The sequence below is a fragment of the Canis aureus genome, chromosome 12, assembly GCF_053574225.1.
Source record: "Canis aureus isolate CA01 chromosome 12, VMU_Caureus_v.1.0, whole genome shotgun sequence".
Lineage (NCBI taxonomy): Eukaryota > Metazoa > Chordata > Mammalia > Carnivora > Canidae > Canis > Canis aureus.
Genome location: NC_135622.1, coordinates 322,588 through 334,566, shown reverse-complemented (window position 1 = coordinate 334,566; position 11,979 = coordinate 322,588). Strand labels below are relative to the sequence as shown.

Sequence of the window (11,979 nt, the reverse complement as noted above, 5' to 3'; positions counted from 1 at the left end):
TCCTGCCAGCTCCCACCTGGACACCTTCTCCTCCAGGCTCATTCCCAGCGTGGTGGCTATGGTTTGCACAGATGCCAGGGCCCCCGGAAAGCTCAGGGATAGGGATGGCTCAGGCCACCGGTGGGCGGGACAGCCTCCAGGGCTGACGTGTGCCCTTGAGATCCAGTGTGAGTGCAACCCCGGTTGTACCTCCGCGACATGGGTGTAGACGTGCCATGGCCGAGGGTCCAGAGACCTCTCCTCAGCACACTGAGAGAGCAGTCCTCCCACCTCAGCAAGGGGGCCGTGCTTCCCCGGGGTTTCCCTAGACCTAGCAAAAGCCCCATCTGTCCCGAGGCCACCCTCGCCAGACACCATGGATTCCGTCGTCGCAACCCATTCTGTTCTGGGAAGGAGCCGGACCCACCCACTGTGTCTATGGAAACTATGGGTGGAGGGTGTCTAGCATCGGCTCTACCTATGGACAGGTCCACACAATCCCTCCCATGGAGCCAGATGCACATAGAAAGGGACATCCCGAGTGCCTGTGAAGCCCCGTCGCTTGGGTGTCCGCCTGGGCTCAGGTCATGATCCCAGGGTCCAGGATGGAGCCTCAAGTGGGGCTCCCTGCTCAGTGGGGTCCTGCTTCTCTCCTGCCAGTGCGCGAGCTCTCTCGCTCGCTCTCTCTCACCATGCACCCCCATAAATCTCTAAAGCATTTCACAGAAAAGGAAATGCAGATACAGATAATGGTGGACACGCATGTGTGCACAGAGGTGACTAGGGGAGGCAGAGAGGTTGGGGTATAAGGGCCACCTCTCAGAACTCCGCTTCCTCGCAAACGCTGAAACCCACATGTTGGATCCGGAGGCCTCAGATGAGGATGTCAGCTCTCATCTCCAAAGCGTGTGGGACATGTCAGGGGCATAGTAAACCCGAAGGGACCGACCGCCCCCACCCCCCTATTCTTCCAAATTTTCCACCGACATTCCTTTCCTGAGGTTCAATGACCAGACAGTAAGTTGCAAAGGAAGCTCCCGTGACAGTGTGACCTCTGTGTGTGTCTACCTGTGAGAGAAAATGAGGTAGAGGGGTCAGGAGACAGAGATAGACAGAGAGACAGAGAGAGACAGAGTGAGAGACAGAGAGACAGAGGAGAGAAAGAGAGAGAGAGATTTAGAGAAATAGAGGGAGGAGGCGAACATGAGGGAGGAGTGGGGAGATTCACTGCCCACCCAAGAGGATCGGGGTTAGGGGTGAATTAGGCCTCACCTGACACCGTCACGGCCAGATCGCGTGCGTGGAGTGTGTGTCCCTGGGCATCCCCGCGACCCCTTGGAGGAGTGCTCACACAAGCAGCGCCTCCACCAGTGATGGTGGCTGTGTGTGGGGAGGGTGAGTGAGGCCTGTGCGTGTGTCTGTGCCAAGTTGGGAGCTGCAGGTGGGCGTCTTGGTGTCTCCGCAGCCCGTTTCGGGCACAGGCACGGGAAGGATTGCGAATGTTGCGAGACAGGCAGGAAGGAAGGAAGGGACCGAAGGCCCAGGGGACAAATGACACCACGAAATCGCTCGGGGGAGACAGAGAGATGTTTATTGTAGCCATGGGTCACCCCGTGGAGCTTGAACAGCCGGGATGAGGTTTCCTCAGGTGACTCTTGGCAGGGAAGAGAGGTGACCCGGCTGAGGGAAGACCTGTGACAGGCTGACCGCTAAAGTCTGCTGCTTCCTGAATAGCCAGGGACCCTTGAGGGTCCAGGGGCCTGCTGATGGGTCCCACAGAAGGAAAACACATGCACATGCACAAAGGCACACATGCGGATGAGGTTCTGGAACGCACCCCAGTGGGACCGTCTCACACTGACCGCCCCGAGTGGCTGTGGCCACCCCTCTGGCTGCCACTTGGTGACAGTTGGCAGTGCTCTGGGCAAGATGCCAGGCCAAGGCCCCAGGACATTCCCGCCGTAGCCTGGGACAGGAAGCTGACGGGGGAGACCTCAGGCTTTGCCCCTTAGGCCATTCCCACCCTGACAGCCTAGATGCATCCGAGTCCCTGGGCAACACAGTCCAGACCTGGAGCATGATGGCTGCTCCTCCTGGCCTCAGGCTCCGTCCGGCCCCTGGCTGAACTGAGGGTTCCCCCTCCTCTGAGTCACGCTAGGGCCCCATGTTCCCCTGGATGCCTGAATGAATGGGTTGGGCGTGGGGAGGACAGGTCCTCCCTGCTCCTAGGCCTGAGGCCACAAGGAGTCCTGTAGCATTTCCAGCAGAGCGTGAAAATCGTCCTCGCTGAGGGGTGCTTCCAGGGGTCCTGGAGGTTCGTCCTCCTGCAGAGTCCCCACCCACAAGGGGTGGACATCTTCTTCCATCTCATCGGCTGAGAAAAGCTCTTGTAGGAAACTGGAGGTGTCCGCACACAGCTGGTGTTGTGGGGGCAGCGGGACACATGGCCCTGCAGGAGGGGGAGGCTGTTGCCACCAAGCGGGGCTCTCCCCGGGGGCGGGCTGCTGCCCTGTCCCATCCTGGGACCCTGCTGTGCCCATGACTGCCTGGGAACTTTGGCCCCTCCTCGGCGTGGCCTGATCGGTGCCCGAGGGACCTGCGTGACCCCAGTGTTGAGGAGGATCAACAGGCGGAGGCCGCGGGCCAACTTGCGAGGGCAGGGGCGCCTTGCTGGGGTGCTCTTTCGGCTGCTGGCATCTCCCAGGGGAGGGGAGGCCAAGGTCAGCATGACCTGGTGAGAGGCCCCCTCCTGGAGTCAGTTCTGGGCAGCATCGGCTCCCCAGGACTCTGGGAGCAGCAGCGATTCCTCCTTGCCCACCTAAGGTTGGTGTGACCAGACTGGCCCCCGGAATCAGGCGCCCAAAGCCCCCACAAGAAACTGGAGGGACAACAACCACGGAGGAGACAGGAGGTGTCCCTGCAGCCTGCGTCTGCATGCTTCCCAAAGGATCGAAGGGAGCCAGATTTGGAGAGCTCCTGGGGACCCTTGACAGGTGGCTTTGGTCCAATGGGACCGTCCCGCGAGGACTGGGTTTGTGGTTTGCCGCCAAAGCATTCTCGGGCCCACTTGGGCTCTGCCCTGGGTGCCGAGCTCTTCTGTTCTGAAACCAAACCTGGGACAGAGAATAGGGGTTGTGGCCATCAGGAGGACGGGATGCCAAGTCTGCTTGCCCGTGACCTGCCCTGTCCCACCTCACCCACCACACACACACACCCCGCCCTGTGCTCTCTCCAGGAAAGACGCAGTGAATGGTTGGGGCTGCACCTCAGGCCACGGCTGTCCCTACATTTCCATGGGCCCTCGAAAACCACGCGCACGCCCTGGGCAACCTTGGCCACCTAGCCGGGAGCATACTGGGCCTGTGTCACTTCGCCTGGCAGGTGCTTCTGCTGCTCTTCGCTCCCTGCCCTGCCCTCACCTTCTTTGCCATTTGCGGCCTGGGGATCAGCCGTGCCCTGAGTCCTGGGACCGAGACTCAGCCGACGGCCTGCCCCACTTTACCCAGGATAGTCCACGTCCTGAGGTCTGCTCCCGGCTGCCCTCAACACCTCTGTCCCCATCTACTCTTGGGTGTGAACGTGTGGAAAACCACATCCTCTGCCTCAGAGCCTTGGACTCATGGCTACGGGGTCTGACTGCAGGCACATCTGTGATGGGCCGAGCGAAAGGCGTGGGCAGCCAGCCCTCCACATCCAGAACAGCTACGTTTGCATCGGCCCTCCCTCCCGTCCTGGCTGGAGGAAAAGAGGAGCTCAGGTGAGCTCCTGGAGTTTCCCCTCTGACCCTGGAAAAGACGCGTCAGAGGAAAGCCAAGGCGTGCCACCTGAAGCAGCCTCCTCACTCACGCTCTTGCACCAACCAAGAGTCTTTCAGAGAATCTGCCTATATCTCCCTGAAAGCTGCCTCACACCTCCCATCCCGTAAAGCGCTGTGTGCAGAACTAAGGCAGAAGAGCCGCACACAGCTGGGCTCCCCGAATCCTCTCCCTCACCTGGATTAGGGCCTGTAATCCCGGCTGATCAGGTTATCCACACAAGCTGTGGCTCCTGGGCAGGATCCGTTTTAGCCCCGTGGTCCTGAGGCCCAGGGCAGCATCACACCGGTCTCCACACAAAGGACGGCAAGCCCACGCACACTAATGGCATCTTGGGGGCGTACTCAATGGATAAGCGGGCTGAGTTTGAAGCCGCTGAGACTACGGCTTCTCTCGAGAGGGGCCAACTTGGACATATTCCCACTTTGGTCCGGTCACCATTTCTACAAGCATGTGTGCTAACCAACATTGAGTTTGGAAATTCTTCCTTTGGACGGGTTCTCCCGGGCTTAGTCAACACTCTGCCCCTGGTGCCTCTGCCCCACACCCCGCGGGTACCCCCTCCCCAGGAGCCCACGTCTCTCCAGCACCATGTAAGGGCCACCTTCCCTTCCACAGGGAACAACCCCCGTGACACACTGTAAAAACTCACCTGAATTCTGGCTTCTGGAAGGCCTGTTTTTCTGGCCAGGCTTTCCCTCATACCAATGCCAGGAAACCGCTCCTCCTCAAAGGCTTGAAGGAGGATACTGGTTTGGGATGCAGAAATGGATGTCCGTTTTCTCCTGCCTTCCTTCGGGACTCGACCTAAAGAGAGAACAAGGTTGGAGAGGAGGGCTTGGACGCCAATAGCACAGCCAGTGTGGAGACAGAAGTGGGTGTCAGGGTGTGTGTGATGGTGTGTGATGGTGTCTGAATTCATATGACTGCGTGTGTGTGTGTGTGTGTGTGTGTGAGAGAGAGAGAGAGAGAGAGAGAGAGAGAGAGAGAGCGCTTTTCTCCATGTTCTCTGTCTTCATAGGCTCTCCTTCCCTGAGCCCAAGGAGACAGAGCCTGGACCGAGCCCCAGAGCCAGCGTTTGAATAACAATGGTGAGTTGATGGAAGAAGAGGCCTGTGTCCTGGCTAGCAGGTTCAGGACAGGAAGATGCAGATACTTCCTGACCCAGAAACAGCCCGCCTGCTGCCTGCCCAGGAATGGCAGGCGGGGTATCGCCATCTGGGGTCACAAGGGTGGCTAGAGCCTGAGAGCAGAGCTTGGGGCCCTTCCTGAGGCTTTTGCCACGGCCAGGTCAGCACACAGAGACACGTTCCTGTGTCAAGGAGTGGCTCAGGAGGGGACCCTTCTTGGGTGCCGGGGAGTCACCTGGAGGCTGTGCCTTTCCATTCGGTGGCCCTTCTCCTTGGGGAATTCTGGAGTCCAGTCGGCGGCTCTGCCTTAGCTGTCTCGTTCTCTGGTTTTGGAACCAGACCTAAGGGGCAAGAGAAGAAGCAACGTTCAGGGAACACGGGAGGGCAGGAAACCCCACACATGTGGCAGGGACATGAGGCCCCAAGACCAACCAACAACCCAGAGAAAGCCAGAGCTGGCTTGGTGCCTCCAGTGGCACGTGCTATTTGCATGGCCCTCTGGTGTACAAGGAAGTAGGCGTTGGTCTAACCTGAGGAGCGAGAAATGTAGGGAAACCTACAACAGACGGCATGGGGACAAGAGTCATTTCTTCTTTGGTCATCCGCATGGGCAGAGGATGCAGCTCCTGCTGAAGTCCCCTGTAGGGAGCTGAGGCACTTTGACTGACCAAGAAGACACTGGAAACGGGTGTCATTCTCCTCACCAATGGACCCATGCGCAGGCTTCCTCTGCACTGGAGGGAAAAGACAGGTGTGCCGTCATGGATAGGCATACGTGCGTCTCTATGTGTCTCCTCCCCACCCCTGTAGGAGGACTCACAGTGTTTCATGTGGGGAAAGTGATTGGTCAGGACACAGGATCTCTGGGGACACTCAGCCCATGGGCATGGACCTGTCGTCGGGCCTCAGACCTTGGGCCCCAGAGTTCCCTCGTCCCTTGAGTGAAGGTCTTGGAACGACCTCCAAGGGCAAGGTCTCCTAGGCCCCCCACACCCCAGGCCGTAGGTTCTGAGCTCCCCAGCTGACCACGCAGAAGGACGGGCAAACACCTAGCCCCACGTGCGTGCACTCTTCCTCCCCCAGAGTCCGTGAGAAAAGCACTGGGGCTGCCTACCTGGATTCTAGACTCGGAGATGGCCAGCTCTCGGGCCAGGTGTTCTCTGGCAGTGATGCTGGGGTAAGGGTTCTTCTGGAAGAATGCCTGCAGGGCCCCCTTCTGGCTTGCCGTCAACACGAGCCTCCTTCGTCGGGGTGCTCGAGGGAGTGGGCCTGTGTGGGGAAGAGAGCAGCGACGGGAGGAAGGCTTTACGCTTTCAGAGGAGCATCGACCGGTGATGTGCTCTCAGAGCTCCTGTTTCTGGGATGTCGAAAATGTCCCCATCCAGGGGCACCCATCCCTTTGCCACTCATGGACCCACCTAAGCCTGAGGGGGTTGTTCCACTGGACAAAGGCCGTTCCGCATCTGCCCTTGGGAATGGGTGATTGTCAAGGATCTAGGGAAAGGGCAGCCTTGAGCTAGGTATGTGATTCCAGGCCAAGGTATGGAGAAGACCCTGGGTGGGGGTCCCGGTGGGCGTCGGGTTTGAAGAGGTGGTGGGGCGGGGTGAAAAGCCCGTCGGGAAAACCAAAGAGGACCATATGTCCACCAGGAAACCTCAAGGGAACATGTGAAAACCCATGCCCACCGTGGGTCCCTTGAGGTGAAAGTTCTACAGTGGTCAACTCGTCTAAGAAGTGATCCACCTTGACCCAATTTCTGCGCCCCGAGGTCCAGCCGGCAGCCTTACAGAAGCGGGGCTCCTGCTGGGAATCTCGGCCCAGTCCAGGGTTCCCTCCCCCCGCAGCCCTATGCAACCCTCTCTCCAGCCCCTTTGCCCAGACCCCAGGGGAGCCCCGCCCTCCCACGGGCGTCCCAGCCATCCGGGTGGTGACTCCTCTTGTGCTTAAGCCTGGAAAGTCGCCAGAGCCCCTGGGCATCCCAGCAGGAGCGGGGCCCCGATGGCCACTCACCGCCGGGGGTGCTGCTGGAGGCCATGCTGCAGGAGGAGCTCGCTCTCGGGGCGCCGGCAGGTCGACTGGGCTGGATGCGGCAGCGCGGGACTTACCACGGCCTGGGTGGCCCCGCCCCAGGAAGGCCCACCCCTCGGCCTTCCCACAGCTTCCTGGGTGGCTCTGCCCTCAGTGGGGCTGACGTTGGGCGGGCCAGGGAGGTCTCCCGGGACGGGGCCTCGGGACCACCCGAAGCAAGAGTTGGAGCTTGGCCTGCGTCGCATGGGCCCGCCCCCTTCCCGGCACCCACAGGCCTCTCGGGATCTCAGCTCAGACACAGAGACGCACCCTGAGGCCCTGTGCACCGTGTCTCTGCCCGGACCCCTTCGTGGCCCTGGTACAAGGGCTCAGGATTCCGGCCCCACCTCTGGGCGCCCGGCACGAGCCTCCTGCTTCGCCTCCCTGGAAAGTCATTTTAATTTTTTTCCTTTGTTTTTCACTTGTTCCAGTTAAACTCGTGTGGTTTATTTCTTTTCACTTTGGTCATTTTTCATTCGGAGTGTTCCACTTTTCCTTTTTAGGTGTATTTGTAGCAATGACTGTAATTTCGAGATACATATGTATACATATCTCCAAATTATATGCATACGTTCATATAGATACGGATTTTTTTTTTAAACAAACATATACTTTGAGGTCCCCGTGGGTTTTGAACCTGGGCCCGCCAATCTGGACTGGTCAGCCTCTCAGTCTGGTCTGGAGGCAGCCTCGGAATCTGGGGAAGCAGTTTCCAATGACACCAGGCGCCTCCCAGGCGGCTCCCCGGCAGCTCCTGTGAAGCCGCACTGGCCAGCAGGGCAGGAGACGGAAATCAGACCCCTTAGATAGGAGGCCCATGAGCGGGACCTTGGGCGCCAGCCTTCGTCCTCCGTGTGCGGGTGGGTGGCACCTCGATGGTTTGCCTGTGGGCACGAATGAGCAAAAACCTTGAAGGAAAGAACGCAGAGCACCCGTGGACGAGGACCATTCGGGGCAAGTGCGTGTGTTACCACGTCCTTGGGCCACGGAGCCAATGCGCTCCGCAGCCTCATAGGGACTCAGGCCTACCCCGGGGAGAAGAGTGCGGGCTCCGTCCGAGCCCATCCTGTTGTGGTCAGACAGGCTCCAGCTGCTTCCCCTCGCTCTTGACCGCCCTCTGCTGCGCATGTCCGCAGGGACATGAGGTGTCCAAGGAGAGCGTGGCTTAGTGACCTGGGAGACCCGGGAAGACGGGTCCAATCACCTGCAAAGCACATGAGGAAAATCATATCCCCCTTGGAATCTGTACTTTTGTATCCTTCGGGTAAATACCTAGTTGTGCATTTCTGGTCTTGGGGTAGTTCTATTTTGAACCCGAGGAACCTCCATTCTATTTTTGTACGGTGGCTGCATCTGTTTGCTTTCCCACCAGTAGTGTAGGAGGGTTCTCCTTTCTCCCCATCCTCACCAATACCTGTTGTCTCCTGTGCTGTTTCTTTTAGCCATTATGGCAAGTGTCAGGTGATATCTCATTGTGGCTTTGATTTGCGTTTCCCTGATGATGGGTGACATTGAGTGTCTTTCCATGTGTCTGGTGGCCATCGGAATGTCATGTTACAGAAAATGTCCATTCGTGTCTTCTGCCCATTTTCAGTTGGATAATTCATGTTTTGAATGCTGAGATTTACATTTTGGATACTAAATCTTTATTGGACCTGTCTTTTAGAATTATCTTTTCTCATTCTGTAAGTTGCCTCTTAGCTTTGGTTGTTTCCTTCACTGTGCAGAGCTTTTTATCTTGATGAAGTCCTAACAGTTTATTTTTGCTTTTGTTTCCTGTGTCTCAGGGGCATATCTAGAAAGAAGATCCTATGGCCACGTCAAAGGTGTCACTGCCTATCTTTTCTACCTTTTATGGTTTCAGGTCTCACATTTAGGTCTTCAATCCCTTTTGAATTTATTTTTTTTTATCCATGGTGTGGGAAAGTGTTCCCATCCCATTCTCCTGCATGTGGCTGTCTAGTTTTCCCAACATCATTTGCTGAAGAGACTGTCATTTAACCATTGGATATTCTTTCCTGCTTTGTCAAGTATTAATTCAGCCTAGAGTTACAGGTTTGCATCTTGTTTCGGTTTTCCATTCTCCTCTATCGATCTAGGTGTCTTCTTCTTGTGCCCGCACTATACTCTTTGGATCACTAGAAAACTGTAATATAACTTGAAGTCTGAATTTGTGGTGCCCCCAGCCTTGATTTTCTCTTTCTACATATCTTTGGCTATTTTCAATCTTTTGTGGTTCCATAAACATTTTAGGGTTATTTGTTCCGGCTCTGTGAAAAATGCTGTTGCTATGTTGATAGCGATTGCATTGAATGTGCAGATTGCTTTGAGTCGTATAACCTTATTTGCAATATTTGTTCTTCCCGTCCTTGAACATGTAATGTTTTTGCATTTTGTGTCTGTCATCTTCAATTCCTTTCATCAATATTTTGTAGTTTTCACAGCACAGGGCATTCACCTCTTTGGTTAGGCTGAATCTTATGTATCTTATTGGTTTCGGTGCTCTTGTGAAGGGGATTGAATCCTCAATTTCTCTTTCTGATGACTCATTATTGTTGCATAGAAATGCAACACATTTCTCCACATTAATTTCATATCCTGCAAGTATTTCAAATTCGTGTTTCATTTCTTGCAGTTTTTTTACTTCTCGCAATTTTTTTGGTGATGTCTTTTGGCTTTCCTACATAGAGGATAATGATTTTGCCCCCTGAGCATGATATTGTTGTAGATATTTGGCTAATGGCCTTTATGATGCTGAGGTATGTCCCTTCTATCCCTACCTTGCTGAGAGTTTTTTGTTTTCAAGAAAAAATGCTGTATTTTGTCAAATGTTTTTTTCTGTATCTATTGACATATCATACGGTTCTTATCCCTTCTTTTATTAGTATGGTGTATCATGTTTATTGAATTGTGAAAATTGAACCAGCCTCGCAACCCACGAATAAATCCCACCAGATTGTGGTGAATAATTCTTTTAATATACTGCTGAATTTGATTTGCTAGTATTTTACTGAGAATTTTCGCATCCATGTTTCATTAGGAGTATTGGTCTGTCATTCTCCTTTTTAGTGTGTTTTTTTTTTTTTTTTTCATTTTTCTCTGGTTTGGACCAACGTAAGTCCGGCCTCATAGAACAGGTTTGGAAGTATTCCTTCAATTTCTATGTTTTGGAAATTTTTGAGAAGAATAGGTATTAATTCTTCTTTAAATGACCAGTAGACGCCCTGGGAAACCATCCTGTCCTGGACCTCCATTTTCTAAGGTCTAAAGTTAGGGTATTTAGACATCATATCGATGGATTGGTTTTTTTTAAAGATTTTATTTATTTATTCATGAGAGAGAGGGGGAGAGCCAGAGACCAAGATAGAGAGAGACAGAGACAGAGACAGAGACAGAGACAGAGTGAGGCAGAGATATAGGCAGAGGGAGAAGCAGGCTGCACACAAAGAACCCGATGTGGGACTTAAATCCTCACCATGGCATCATGCCCTGATCTGAGGGCAGACACTCAATCTCTGAACCACCCAGACATTCCGGATCTTGTGTTTTAATCCACTCTGGTACCTTAGATCTTTTAATTGGGGCCTTTAGTTCATGTACATTCTGAGTGACTATTGAAACATATGAATTGAGTGCCTTGGTGTGACCAGTAGTGTTGGTGTTTCTGGTGATGTTCTCTGGTCCTTTCTAGTCTTTGTTTCTTTTGGCATTTTTCCTCCCCACTTAAAGACTCCCCCTTAAAAATGCCTTGCCGGACTGGTTTAAGTGGTGGTGTACTCCTTTATTTGTCGTCTCTCTGGGAAATTCTCAATCTCTCCTTCTATCCTGAATGCCAGCATTGTTGTATAACGAATGTGCAGCTGTGCATACTTTTCCCATTCAGTACATGAATATTTCCTTCCAGAACTTTCAGGCCTGCCAAGTTTGTGTGGACAGATCTGCTGTGAACTGGATTCGTCTTCTTGTAGGTGAAGGAGTCTTGCTGCCCCGCCGCTTTCAGGATTCTTTCCTCGTCTATGTATTCTGTGATTTTGACTCTGATGTGCCTTGGTGATGTCGGCTCTTATTTTTTTAATTTAGTGGGAGTTCTCTGTGTTCTTGGTTTCATTGTCTGTGTCCTTCCTCACATTAGAGAAGTTTATATAATTTGTTCAAATAAAACTTGTGCCCCCTTTTCTCTCTCTTCATCTTCTGAGTCTACTGTGATATGAATGTTATTTTTAAGAATTTATTTTATTATTTATTCATGACAGACACACGGAGAGGGAGGCAAGGACACAGGCAGAAGGACAAGTAGGCGCCATGCAGAGAGCATGATGCAGCACTAGTTCCTCGTAATCCAGGATCATGCCCTGGGCCGCTGGCAGGTGCCAAACCGATGAGCCACCTGGGGTTCTCCCGATATGAATGTTATTGTTTTAATAAGTGACTGAGTTCCCTAAGTCTGCCTCTGTGGTTCATTATGTTTCCTGTTTTTATGGCTTCTGCTTGGGACTGCAACTCAGTTATACATATTTCATTGCTTGCCTGACTCGATTTTAGTTCTTTTGTCTCTACATTAAGGGATTGTGTAGTGTCTAGTGTACTCTTTTTACAAGCCAGCTACTAACCTTATACTCTTTGTTTGTAATTCCAGTCAGACATCTTACTTATATCTGCATTGATTAAATCCCTGGCTGTGAGGAGTACCTCATGTTCTTTTCAGAGGTGAATTTCTCCACCTCATTATTGTCGAAAAAAGAAGGAAGAAAGAAATAGAAAAAACAGGGAAAACAACAACAACAACAAAACCCCCTAAAACTAGATCCTGGGCGTGTTCTGGCCTGCTTGTTACTTATTAATTATTAGTAGAATGTAGATCCCAAAATAAGAATGAAAATACAACTACTATGAATGTAATCAAAAATAAGAAATATATAAGTATGTACATAATAATTAAAAGTGAGCAATTAATAAAAAATAATTGAAAAAATAAATGAAAAATAAT

At 53.0% G+C, this 11,979-nt stretch overlaps 1 protein-coding gene across 1 annotated transcript; it reads right to left on the bottom strand.

Annotated features, from left to right (window-relative positions):
* Positions 1-2,204: 2,204 nt before the first annotated feature.
* Positions 2,205-7,220, bottom strand: LOC144281387 (double homeobox protein B-like). The gene is made up of 7 exons (XM_077844335.1): positions 6,936-7,220; positions 6,039-6,193; positions 5,485-5,658; positions 5,160-5,265; positions 4,447-4,601; positions 2,798-3,092; positions 2,205-2,428 (listed from the first exon to the last, which is right to left on the bottom strand). Exons 1-7 carry the CDS (start codon positions 6,958-6,960, stop codon positions 2,205-2,207), a joined length of 1,134 nt encoding a protein of 377 aa, XP_077700461.1. The 5' UTR covers positions 6,961-7,220.
* Positions 7,221-11,979: the final 4,759 nt, after the last annotated feature.

Bases quoted from the DNA above. Each gene is read 5' to 3' on its own strand.
- LOC144281387 (XM_077844335.1), bottom strand. From the start codon at position 6,960: ATGGCCTCCAGCAGCACCCCCGGCG. The intron at 3,093-4,446 runs GTGAGTTTTTAC...TCTCTGTCCCAG, and splicing joins TTCCAGAAGCCAGAATTCAG to GTTTGGTTTCAGAACAGAAG. The intron at 2,429-2,797 runs GTGGGCAAGGAG...CCCCTCCTGCAG, and splicing joins TCTGGTCACACCAACCTTAG to GGCCATGTGTCCCGCTGCCC.